This window comes from Phocoena sinus, chromosome 1 (genome assembly GCF_008692025.1).
Source record: "Phocoena sinus isolate mPhoSin1 chromosome 1, mPhoSin1.pri, whole genome shotgun sequence".
In the NCBI taxonomy this organism is placed as follows: domain Eukaryota; kingdom Metazoa; phylum Chordata; class Mammalia; order Artiodactyla; family Phocoenidae; genus Phocoena; species Phocoena sinus.
The window spans coordinates 120408661-120422184 of NC_045763.1; the positions used below are offsets into that span (position 1 = coordinate 120408661).

At 39.1% G+C, this 13524-nt stretch overlaps 1 protein-coding gene across 5 annotated transcripts; it reads left to right on the top strand.

Moving 5' to 3' along the window:
- The first annotated feature begins 367 nt into the window (after nucleotides 1-367).
- RGS4 (regulator of G protein signaling 4) lies at nucleotides 368-7305 on the top strand. Of its 5 annotated transcripts, XM_032651794.1 has the most exons (6): nucleotides 368-532; nucleotides 3169-3250; nucleotides 3447-3551; nucleotides 3865-3926; nucleotides 4467-4633; nucleotides 5040-7302. In XM_032651794.1, exons 2-6 carry the CDS (start codon nucleotides 3222-3224, stop codon nucleotides 5277-5279), a joined length of 603 nt encoding a protein of 200 aa, XP_032507685.1. In that variant the 5' UTR covers nucleotides 368-532; nucleotides 3169-3221; the 3' UTR covers nucleotides 5280-7302. The 5 variants fall into 5 exon arrangements, with proteins under 5 accessions (XP_032507685.1, XP_032507672.1, XP_032507658.1 ...); XM_032651781.1 differs by lacking the exon at nucleotides 3169-3250 and having other exon boundaries at nucleotides 5040-7305; XM_032651787.1 differs by having other exon boundaries at nucleotides 373-3250.
- Nucleotides 7306-13524: the final 6219 nt, after the last annotated feature.

The window sequence follows — 13524 nt, forward strand, 5'->3', positions numbered from 1 at the left end:
GTAAGCCCATGAACTCCTGCTAGCCCCTTTCCCTCCAGGAGGCAAGTTCCCTTGACATTGTTTTTACAGACAATGAATAAACCCCATGTTTTGTAGCATTGTAAACCTATCTTTTCCTTTTCTGGACATTCAGAACCTCAGACATCCGTAGAGCACTGAGCAAGTTTATATTTTCTGTATGTCTACTTTGCAGGAGGATTTTTCTGCCTGTTCACTTTGCATTGTTGCGTCAGCCCTTTCTTCCTTATCTCTTCCAGAGGCTGGAGAGGCAGAAGGAGGCTGAGAGGAGATGGTATTACAGAGCTGCCATCTGATTGGCTGGACGGTCTTGGCTGGGCTATAAATGAGACCCCTACAGGCTTGGGAGGGAGAAGCTCAGAGGATTCTGACAGTATCTTTACCGGAGAAAAGGCAAAGTGTGCTCAGAACAGAAGCCACAGCTCTCCCTGCTGCATTTCTTTCCTAACGTGAATCCCACACTACACAAGATGTGCAAAGGACTTGCAGGTCTGCCGGCTTCTTGCTTGAGGAGGTAAGATTATTTTCAGCCACTAAACCAGATAGTGTTAAACTTTCAGATAGACTTTTTAAGTTATTTGCATATCCTACTTACTAACCTGGTTCTTTGGAATTAGAAACAATGTGGTGAGGAGAGCATCAGCCTCCTAGCTTTCCTTCAAGACTAGCTAGAAATTGTGACTTGGGAAGTGTTCACTCCAAATTTTGGCATCCCATATGTTGCTTTCTATGACCTTGGTCTTGAGGACTGTTCTGATCCTCTGACCAAGCTAGTTCTAATTAAGAAGTGATATGAGGTTTTTGGACTGTATACAGTGGTCTGTAATGTCTCTACCTATGTTACTGCTATTTGAATATCACTGAGGTACGTAGAATCATGGGTCTGGGCTTTCTTATTGTATACTAGATCTCATTTTTGGGGAGGATACCTCAGAATGAAGTTTGGCTACATCACCAGAAAGGCACTATGCTGTCTGTGTGATGCTGCAGTATCTTTCACTCTGTGTCCTTATAAGCAAATGCTACAATAAAATAAGAGTTTCAAAACTAGGTCTCCCTTATCTCTCTGCCCCTACCTCTAGTTCTCGAAATGCCATATGTGATTGGTGGTTGAGAAGTATTGATCATAACAAATCAGCTAAGGGCTCTGTGGAAGATCTCATCTTAAAGGCATTGTTTTGTCAACGTACTGTCTCTTGATTAAAAAAAAAAAACCTTAAAGATATGCAGCTACTCATATGTCTTTCCCGTTTTAAAAAAGATATAAATAAATGCTTTCATAGAATGCTCATATATTAGTTAGCTGAAAAACTACAAAACTAGTGCATATTACATTACTTAATCTTATAAAGTAAAAAGTCAATTTGTACATGTACCACCCCCTCTCTTGTTCCTGTGCAAACCTTAAATTTGCAGGTGAAGTCACCTTAAATTTCAATTCAGAATTATCTCAGAAGGCACAGTCTTTTGTATAATCCTAAGGAGTTTACCTCCTGTCATTCAGGAGTATGAAAAAATAATCTCTTTTTTTTTTCATTCTTTCATGGCTACTTTAAAATGAATCAGGAGGGTCTGGCAGACAGTACTTATGAAAACAGTGGCCCTGACCTCCACCATTAATTTCCTGAACTGAATAGAGCAAATCAATCCAAGCTTCAGTTAACTCATCTAGAAAATTAATCATACAAAATACAGGAGTGTCAGGAGAAGGTTATGCTCTGGTAAATATTTTAGGAGACAGGTGAGTAATTACTCTAGAGCTTTGCCTTCCAGGAGCTAAGAGGCTAACCTGGGGAGGTAAACTCTATATCAGCAGGGTCAACTGCTCTTCCCTTTCCTCACTGGTGAACTGTGAATCATCTTGTCCAGCACCGTCATTCTCACATTGGTGCCTGAGGCTCCAGAGGGAACGTGAAATGCTCAAGGTCACGTAGGTGGTGGGTGGCAGAGTGCAGATCAAATCCAGGTTTCTTACTTCAGAGGTCAGTGGAGTCATCTTGGTTTTTATTTCTATGGTTCTATTGTGTTATTAGGACAAGTGTAATGTACTTGTTAAGAGTACTTTCAAGTCTTCACGAAAAGATTCTGCGTTGGTCAATAACTGTCAGATCTCAGCTGGACCTGGCATATGGAAACATGAGATGATTTCTATTTTGACCCAATCACAATATACTTACATTATCACCTTAGAATCACTGCAGGCTTCATGATTAGATCTTGCTATCACTAAGGAAGATTTTGTATCCCGTGACCACTTGGGGAAACAGAGGAGGGAGAACAGTCTCGTGAGGGAAAGAAGATAATATAATGGATTTTAAACTTTCTGGAGAAATGCACATAGATAAGGCATTATTATATCAGTAGCCATCCTAAAATGTCCTTTTATCCTTGTGGCTTCATTTTCCTCCCTCTAAACAGGAACAACTCGTCATTCATTTAGTCTTTCATTTCCTTCAAAACAACATTTCTCCTTTAAAACTGTATCTCAGCTTTTATAAGAAAAGAGATCCAAGCAAAAGAATAAATAACAAAAAGTGAGGAGGTTGAGCTCAAAGCTTATTAAAAGGTCCTCCTTTTTGAATGAGTCACATGCCCTGCCGTACCCTAGCGACCTATTAAACAGTGACCATAAGCTGGAAGCTCTGCTCCAATTAAACAATCAGGAGCTTCAGTGATGACTCTTGCTTGCTTCTCCTTATTATTGTTTTTAAGCCTCAAATGTGCTTTATAGTGTAAATATCCTTAGAGTGTAGATGTTAAAAAGGAAAGTAGTAGCAATAGCAGGAAAGCTTGCTTTCCTTAGAAGCAAACCTGCAGGAGCTCAGGTTTCAGCATGAACATTTGTGTTTACCCCCTCATTTTCCACTCCTCTCTGCTGGAGCTGCACACCTCCATAATGTGACTTGCTCACCACATCCAGGCTGGAATTGAACAAACCCTTACTTCCTCAGGTTCTTCTCCATTGCTCTGCTAGCAGTGAGGCAGATGGAAGTAGCAACTACCCTCCAGAAGGTGGCGCACAACAAGCAAGTGCTATATTTCACCGTTCACTGCTTGCTCTCCAATATCTAAAACTTACTCAGAGAATAGTCAAGTTTTGAATGTGTTTCTGCTGAAGATACCTAAGTGTTCCTTTGGTCAAAATGACAGGTTTACAGAAGAGGCTCCGCAGGTAGACTGAAGGGTCAGGATTCCAGTTACTGATGAAGGAGGCTGTGCTCCAGGTTTTGCAGTAAGTCATAGGCAGAAGCAGAAGCAGAATCTCATTTTCCTGAGAGTTCTTGCCAGCTTCAACTCCTATATCCTAAATAAGTTACCCCTGCCCCTTTACTAGTGATGAGCCCTTTGAACTGTACCATTAGGGTATCTTCTAAAGAGAGCTGTGTGTCATTATTCTTTTTTTTTTTTTTTCCCCCTCATCTGTGCAGTGCAAAAGATATGAAACATCGGCTCGGTTTCTTGCTGCAGAAGTCTGATTCCTGTGAACATAATTCTTCCCACAGCAAGAGGGACAAAGTGGTGATTTGTCAGAGGTAAGAGAAAAGGCCTTGGCAAAGAGCCACTGCGTATTAACTATCTGATGACAGAGGTGTTCTGTAAGGAGAAGAGGAAGTCATGTCCCTAGTTAACCTAGATTTGGCTCATGAAGGCCTCCATTTCCATGGAGATCACGTTTGCATTTGAAATCTCCATACATCTAGTGGAAAGCCGGCCCTGTGCAATGACAGGTCTCAGCGTAATGATGGAAAATAAAATCTCTGGGTTTTATTTATTCAGGATCTTAAATGTTTTGCCCCCATTTTGTATCCTAGCATTCAGGTTATTCTTTCTCTGTAATGTCTCTAGGGTGAGCCAAGAGGAAGTCAAAAAGTGGGCTGAATCACTGGAAAACCTGATTAGTCATGAATGTAAGTATGACAGCTTCTCCCCCAACCTCCACTCCCTGGGATGAAGATAAAGCACACTGGATAGACAAGTTATCTCATATTATGCCTGATCTCATAGGAATTACAGAAAGCCTTGGATTTCTTCTGCATTTCAGACTCAAGAAAATCAGCCTGCTTAAAATTTTACCATATCCTAGAGCTTTGTGATATACAATAGAAAGCTCATACACAATCCATGTGGAAAACCACCATCTCTTTCATCACATAGAAAATGGGTAGAGGAAAACCCCCAAATATTGAGATTTCTTGCAGAATCGACCTCAGTTTCTCTTTCCCAAACTCACTTTGGCAATTGAGGGCAGCATAGGCATTTCAGAAACATAATGCTTTCTTGAAAGAGACTTCAAACATCTGACCTCCAGTGACCTCCCAAAAGGAGGAAATAGGGCACTGTTTGAAGGGATGCCTTGTTCCCTCGAGCACCCCAGCTTTATCTGCAATACAGTGCCCACGAGGGCAGTCACTGTGATGACAACAGTGGTTCTTTCTCCTCTGGCACAGGTGGACTGGCCGCTTTCAAAGCTTTCTTGAAGTCTGAATACAGTGAGGAGAACATTGACTTCTGGATCAGCTGTGAAGAGTACAAGAAAATCAAATCACCCTCTAAACTAAGTCCCAAGGCCAAAAAGATCTATAATGAATTCATCTCAGTCCAGGCAACCAAAGAGGTAGGTCTGCGTGGCAAAGAACTGTCTGCATCCTAGTGAAATTTTCTAGACATTCAATGGCATGGATCCTTAGATGATGTGAGTTAAAGGTACAACAGTGAAGCAGGTTATTACAATCTTGACAGCCCCAAATAAATAAGTTAAGTAAAAAGCTCTTTCATCCAGATGATCTCCCGTCATGAATTTCTTTGGAGGAATATCCCAAGTTTGTGAGAAATCATTGAAGTTATTGCCCTACCCACCCTGAAGCAGTTGAACATTTTATGTTCTCTCACATGTGCCAGGGTCGAGCTGAATGTCCTTTTTCTCACTTCTGGGGTATAGAGAGTGCACACAGTACAAAGCATGCAGCCTCCCATCCTTATGGGGTAAAATGTCTAATGAAGCCTTGGACTCTGCCCCTTAGGTAAACCTGGACTCTTGCACCAGGGAGGAGACAAGTCGTAACATGCTGGAGCCTACGATAACCTGCTTTGATGAGGCTCAGAAGAAGATTTTCAACCTGATGGAAAAGGATTCATACCGCCGCTTCCTCAAGTCCCGATTCTATCTTGATTTGGCCAACCTTTCCAGCTGTGGGTCAGAGAAGCAGAAAGGAGCCAAAAGTTCTACAGACTGTCCTTCCCTGGTGCCCCAGTGTGCCTAATTCTTGCTCAGTGGTGGAGGCTGAAATGCCAAGACTCTGTGCCTGGAAAACCTGAGGCCAAATATTGATCTGTATTAAGCATCAGTGCTTTCTTCACATTGTAGCCTAGTGTTCATGCTGCTGGCTATGTGTGAGTCACTCCCATACAAAAACTAGATTTTGTTTTGGTGTTCTGGTGTTCATCAGGGCAGGACCTCATTCCAGTCCAATTTTCCCAAATTTCTTTTAGGGTGCCATGTGAGCAAGTATCCAAATAATGGCCTTGTGGGTCTGGATTTTCTCTCCTGCCAACAGTGTGACCTCAGGTTGGTTGGTTGGTGGTTGGGACACTTCATGTGACATCCACAGGCACATGTGTTCTGTTAACCAGCACTTTCTCCAAACTCGAGATGTTTAGATGAGGTTGATCTATTTTATGTACATATGTGTGTGCATGTGTGTGCGTCTGTGTATATATATATACACATGTACATATGTACATACACACATTCTGTATATATGTATGTATATATACATACATATATATTTTTGCAAGAATGGCAGGAAAGACCCTAGGTGCTCATAACTAGAGTGTGTGTACATACATACATGCGTGTTCTGATCCCCAGTCTTTCACTCTGCAACTGAACAGGGCAAACTAAACCAGCTGCCCTGCAGGCTAAGAAAGGAATGCTCACCTGTGGAAAGTTGATTCTGTAAAACTCCATGAGTTTTGCTAGAGAAACATCCCAGGGATTTCATGCTTAGTTTAACCACCGACAGTCTCCAAGTTGGACAGTATTCTACGGCGCAAACATAAAGAATCTTATGCCTGCCTGACACAGGGCTGTCTTTAGCTGGTTATCAGTAATGGCACTTTTGAGTCCCCAAGCTGCTGGCCTCCCCTTCCTTGCTTGGGTGCTTGGTGCATAATAGTGGGAGCCAGATTGGTATGGAGTTGGAGATGAGGTGCTTGAACAGAATGAAGAAACTTAGGTAGGGCCTCGCCAGCTCTACCTACTATAAGATGCTGGCTGAGTAAGGACACAGGATTTAAAGATTAATATTCTTATCCCCTACTCTTTTTTCCCCTCTTGATTAAGGTGCTCTTCTCATTTTGCTTTTCCCTGAGAACTTTAGCCATCAGATGAGGCTCCTTAGTTCACTGTGGTTGTTTGTTTCCCCATAATGGCTCTAGGCTATTTGCCTATTCCTTATAAACCAGCATCAGGGGAGAGATTCTATTTTATAAGGGGGGAACATGTTTTCACAAACTGAAAAGCCCTCATAAGTTTCTTTTTTGAAGGTAGAATCTGGTTCATTCCATCCCAAACATCAGGACTCACAGACTGAAGGCATTTCTTTCTAGGCTCTGAGATGAAATGAGAGAGAAAAGAAAAAAAAGAGGAAAAACAGATACCAATTTTTAGAACTACTGTTTAGAACTTTTCTCAAGGCACATGAAATACTTGAAAATGTCTCCTTTATGTTATTTATGATGTTTTGTACAATGTTTTTATTACTGTATCGTTTTATAAATGGAGGTGCAGGATATCACCTGAATTATTAATGAATGGCCAGGAAGTAATTTTCTTCTCATTCTTTTAAAACTACTGCCTTTGAAGTGCACACACATGCATACCTGAACACTGAAAGGATTTTTCCAGTATAAATTACATGCATGGGCACCTTTGTGGCTTTTAAGCCATTAGATGTAATAGGCTGCAAAATGAAGACACCGGAGTGTGTGTATACGAATCTCAATGTATTAAATGTATAGGTTTCCTCAGTTGTACACTTTTTGTCTCTCTGGCAGTCTTGCTTTCATTGTCCCCAGAGTTCCTCATCAGCGCCCCTTTCTGTTATATGCAGTTCCACACTTTGTCTCTAGTTAACTCCAGGATCCAAACGTGGTAACTCTATTGGTCTTGCCCTATTAGAACTGTTATGACTTTCAGATTGTATCTGTACTCACAGACTGCTGTCTCACCAATAGGTCTGGAAAGTCATTCTGAATGAGAAGTAAATTATTTTATGTAATACTTTTCTCAAGTGTGTTTTTCCATTGTATTTCCCCCTTATTTCGTCACTATTTGGCATGCTGAGCTTACCTGCTTGTGGTCCATGGACAGAATACTCCTTCCATATGCATGCCTATTTTGATCATCATGTGCTTTAAAGGCCTCAGAGCAGATGCTTCCAGTGAAACACACGCATCTTAATAATAAGGGTCAATAAATGCTTCATAAAAAACTATCTGCTTGTAAACACATTAATCATCCACAGAGGCATGTTATGAGAAATAGCAGGGTGTGGAGTGATTATAGAAAATGACTCAGACCCAGTTTTTATCTCTCCCATGCCAGCTCTGGGAAAGAAATCAGAAAAAGAATATTGTATATTCTTTGGTTCCTGCCACTGCTCTGCCTGCCTTTAGTCACAGAACCAAGGCAGTCTTCGGAGACTTTGCTGAACAGATTTGGTGGGTTACTGGCAGGTCCTTAGTAAGTTTTCAAGGGATAGGGTTCACCTTCCAGAGCAGCGCTTCCTCTACTTCCAATTACCTGCCTGACTGAGAGAAGATGGGAACAGTAGGAGACTGAGGAGGAGGAAGAGAGATACAGATGGCTGAGAGACGGTTCCCTGCCAAAGCTTCTCAGAATCCTTTTTCCTTTTACAAATTCTTTTCCCTAGAAAAGATGTCATAGAACATTCACATTCACAGTCATGGGTACTATGTCTATTATGTCATGAGACGCCCACTTCTGTCATGTTTACAGGGTGTTAGGAACAGAGTGTCTTAAACTATTTTGAGGAACAGATCCTCTTAAGGATCTGATGAAAACTGTGGACCATTTCCTGAGAAAAATACACAAAGAAATCCAAATTCTTCACAAATATTTAAAAGAAACTCTTACAACTCCACCTCAAGATGCACAAAACTGTCATCTCTCTCACACACTATAGGTGTGTCAGACTCTCACAGAGAGTGTGCTGTTGCAGTTCATACAACTCAACATCCAAAAAACAGACAACCCAGTTAAATAATGGGCAGAGGATCTGAACAGACATTTTTCCAAAGAAGACATACAGATGGCCAACAGACCCATGAAAAGATGCTCAACATCACTCACGATCATGGAGATGCAAATCAAAACCATGAGATATCACCTCTCACCTGTCAAAATGGCTATTAACAAAAAGATAACAAATAACAAATGTTAGTGAGGATGTGGAGAAAAGGGAACCCTCGTGCACTGTTGGTGGGAATGCAAATTGGTGTAGCCAAAATGGAAAACAGTATGGAGCTTCCTCAAAGAATTAAAAATAGAATTACCATACAATCCAGCAATTCCACTTCCGGGTATTTTTCTAAAGAAAAAAACCCCATTAATTCAAAAATGTGTACGAACCCCTATGTTCATTGTAGCATTATTAACAATAGACAAATATGGAAGCAACCTAAGTGCCCATTAATAAATGGATGGATAAAGAAGATGTGGTATATAAATATAAAATGGAATGTTACTCAGCCGTAAAAAAGAATGAAATCTTGGCATTTACAACAACATGGATGGACCTAGAGGGTGCTACGTTAAGTGAAATACGTCAGACAGAAAAATACAATTTCACTTATATGTAGAATCTAAAAAACAAAACAAATGAACAAACATAACAAAACAGAAACAGAGCCATAGTTGCAGAGAACAAACCGGTGGTTGTCAGAGGAGAGGGTTGTGGGGAAATGAGTGAAATAGGTGAGGGAAATTAAGAGGTACCAACTTCTAGTTACAAAATAAATGAGTAATGAGTCAGTCATGGGGATGAAATGTACAGTGTGGGGAATATAGTCTAGAATAATGTAACATTTTTGTATGGTGACAAAGGTGGTCAAAAGGTACAAACTTTCCTTTATAAGATAAATAAGTACCAGAGACATAATGTACAACATGATTAATATAAGGAACACTGCTGTATGTTACATATGAAAGTTGGTGAGAGTAAATCCTGAGTTCTCATCACAAGAAAATTTTTTTATTTGGTATCTATATAAGATGATGGATATTCACTAAACTTATTGTGGTAATCATTTCATGATGTATGTAAGTTAATCCTTATGCTGTACACCTTAAACTTAAAAAAGTGCTGTATGTCATTTATATCTCAATAAAACTGGAAGAAAAAAATACATGATCATATATGTATATGTATGTAAGTATCGGTAATTTCCATTGTTCACTTAAAAAATATCATGAACATTTTCCGAAGGGTATAGCTATCTACCAATTATTTTTAATATAGATTCATTACATTCCATAGTTTAAATGTACCATATTTGATTCAAGAAGTTTTTACTGACTTGTAATTGATAAAAATACATTTTTAACAATTAACTTACATTAACAATATATGTTATCAATAGTAGACATCCTTGTACTCTATCCTTATGTATTGGTATTTTCTGGGATGGATTCCCAGAAGAAGGATAGGATCACTGAGATAACGAGTAAGTACATTTTAGGTGCTAAAAATTCACATTCTTATGAACAGTATAAGAGAATGTCAATTACCCCATATCCTTACTAGCTTTAGATAAGTCCTTTCAGGTTTACCAATGTGATGGGGTAAAGATGACATCTTAATGTTTTCACTTGTGTTATCCTGACCAGCCATGAAGTTGAGCATACTTATAAATTTTCACTGGCCATATCTCCATTTTGCCTACTGTTCATATCCTTTCCAAATTGTTTGGGTTTTCTTTTTATTAATATGCTAAAACACTTTACATGAAATTTATATTCGTTTTCTGTCTACCATATTTTTGAGAATATTTTTTTGCTTCTGTTTACAGTGTATTTTGTACATGAGAATACTTCTTATAAAACAATCTGTCAATCTTTGTTTTATGGATAAAAGTTGCTTACCAAGATTACAAAGACCAATTCATCCGGGTATTTTACTAAAATTCTTCTATGTTTTATCCTAATATTTTTAAATTAGATTGTTTTTAGTTTTATGTATGTTAATATATTTGGAATTTTAAAAACAAATTTATTGAAGTATAGTTGATTTACAATGTTGAGTTAGTTGCAGGTGTAAAGCAAAGTGAATCAGTTGTACATACACTATATCCACTCTTTTTTAGATTTATATTTCCCATATAGGCCATTAAAGAGGCCTTTAAACTACGTGATGACCAACTAAATTGTTCATCATCAAAACCTATTGTTGTAATATGTATTGCTTTGCTTCTCTGATGTCTAGATGTTACATAAAAATATGGCATGAGAAAAGAAAATACTGGGTTTTGTCCTTTTTGTAATATAGAAAAGAGGAAAATTTGAGTGAGATGACTAAGGAAGTGTTCACCTAGAAAAAGAGTCCAGTGTTTTAGAGTTTGTATGCAAAATTATAATAAGAGAGCTGGGGCCAGGGACTTCTTAGTCACATCAGTGGAGGTAAACAATGCCTGGAGAAAGAACTGGGTTTCCAGAAGAAACCTAAAATTTAATAGTAGCATCTTACATTATGGCATGCTTATTAATTGCCAAGTCTATGCTGAGTTTCACATGATCTCATTTAACCCTTAGAACAAAACTCTGAAGTAGATGTGCTTAGTATCTTTCCATTGTGGATGGGGAAAATGTGATATAGGAAAGTCCAGAAATTTACACATGATCATATACCAAAGAAGTGGTAGACTTCACACTGTTTGCAGATGACATGATACTATACATAGAGAATCCTAAAGATGCCACCAGAAAACTACTAGAGCTAATCAATGAATTTGGTAAAGTTGCAGGACACAAAATTAATGCAGAGAAGTCTCTTGCATTCCTATAAACTAATGATGAAAAATCTGAAAGAGAAATTAAGGAAACACTGCCATTTACCATTGTAACAAAAAGAATAAAACACCTAGGAATAAACCTACCTAGGGAGACAAAAGACCTGTATGCAGAAAACTATAAGACACTGATGAAAGAAATTAAAGATGATACCAACAGATGGAGAGATATACCATGTTCTTGGCTTGGAAGAATCAATATGGTGAAAATGAATATACTACCCAAAGCAATCTACAGATTCAGTGAAATCCCTATCAAGTTACCAATGGCATTTTTTACAGAACTAGAACAAAAAATCTTAAAATTCGTACGGAGACACAAAAGACCCTGAATAACCGAAGGAGTCTTGAGGGAAAAAAATGGAGCTGAAGGAATCAGACTCCCTGACTTCAGACTACACTACAAAGCTACAGTAATCAAGACAATATGGTACTGGCACAAAAACAGAAATAAAGATCAATGGAACAGGATAGAAAGCCCAGACATAAACCCACACACCTATGGTCAATGACATGATGCACCTTAATCTATGACAAAGGAGGCAAGGATACACAACGGAGAAAAGACAGTTTCTTCAATAAGTGGTGCTGGAAAAACTGGACAGCTACATGTAAAAGAATGAAATTAGAACACTCCCTAACACCATGCACCAAAATAAACTCAAAATGAATTAGAGACCTAAATGTAAGACCAGACACTATAAAACTCTTAGAGGAAAACATAGGAAGAACACTCTGACATAAATCACAACAAGATCTTTTTTTGATTCACCTCCTAGAGTAATGGAAATAAAAACAAAAATAAACAAATGGGACCTAATGAAACTTCAAAGCTTTTGCACAGCAAAGGAAACCATAAACACGACGAAAAGACAACCCTCAGAATGGGAGAAAATATTTGCAAATGAATCAACGGACAAAGGATTAATTTCCAAAATATATAAACAGCCCACGGAGCTCAATATTAAAATAACAAACAACCCAATCCAAAAATGGACAGAAGACCTAAATAGACATTTCTCTAAAGAAGACATACAGATGGCCAAGAAGCACATGAAAAGCTGCTCAACATCACTAATTATTAGAGAAATGCAAATCAAAACTACAATGAGGTATCACCTCACACCAGTTAGGATGGGCATCATCAGAAAATCTACAAACAACAAATGCTGGAGAGGGTGTGGAGAAAAGGGAACCCTCTTGCACTGTTGGTGGGAATGTAAATTGATACAGCCACTATGGAGAACAGTATGGAGGTTCCTTAAAAAACTAAAAATAGAATTACCATATGACCCAGCAATCCCACTACTGGGCATATACCCAGAGGAAACCATAATTCAAAAAGACACATGCACCCCAATGGTCATCGCAGCACTATTTACAATAGCCAGATAATGGAAGCAACCTAAATGCCCATCGACAGATGAATGGATAAAGAAGATTTGGTACATATATACAATGGAATATTACTCAGCCATATAAAGGAATGAAATTGGGTCATTTGTAGAGACATGGATGAATCTAGAGACTGTCATATGGAATAAAGTAAGTCAGAAAAACAAATTTTATATTAACGCATATATGTGGAGCCTAGAAAAATGGTACAGACGAACTGGTTTGCAGGACAGAAATTGAGACACAGAAGTAGAGGACAAATGTATGGACACCAAGCAGGGAAAGTGGAAGGTGGGGTGGTGGTGGAATGAATTGGGAAATTGGGATTGACATATATACACTAATATTTATAAGATGGATAACTAATAAGAACCTGCTGTATATAAAAATAAATAAAATTAAATTTTAAAAAAAAGTGGTAGGCTTCAGTCAAACCCAGAAATCTGTTTGAAATCCACACATTTAATTAGTCTAGTCAAGAAGAAAGAGAAAAGAGGGACGATAAAGAAGGAGGAATCAAAGCAAGCAAGGGAAGAACGACAGGAAGAAATATAAATGGAGAGAAGAGGTAAAAAGATTAAGAGTGGAGAAAGGAAAGGAAGGAGAGAAGGGAAAGATGGGAAAGAAATGTGAAAGAAATGAATATGAAAGATATAGTAGAAGAAAAGGAAATAAAGATACACATTGTGGGACTTCCCTGGTGGTGCAGTGGTTGAGAGTCTGCCTGCCGATGCAGGGGACACGGGTTCGTGCTCCGATCCGGGAAGATCCCACATGCCGCGCAGCAGCTGGGCCCGTGAGCCATGGCCGCTGAGCCTGTGCGTCCGGAGCCTGTGCTCTGCAGCGGGAGAGGCCACAACAGTGAGAGGCCCGCGTACCGGAAAAAAAAAAAAAAAGATACACATTGTGAAGGACAAAATCTCAGACACTCACCAGTCCTCATATTTGGTTTTCTACCCTTGCCCTACAGCATTGTGCTGCTACTGGGTTGTCTCATACCCTGCCTAAGCTGGGGCAGGTGGA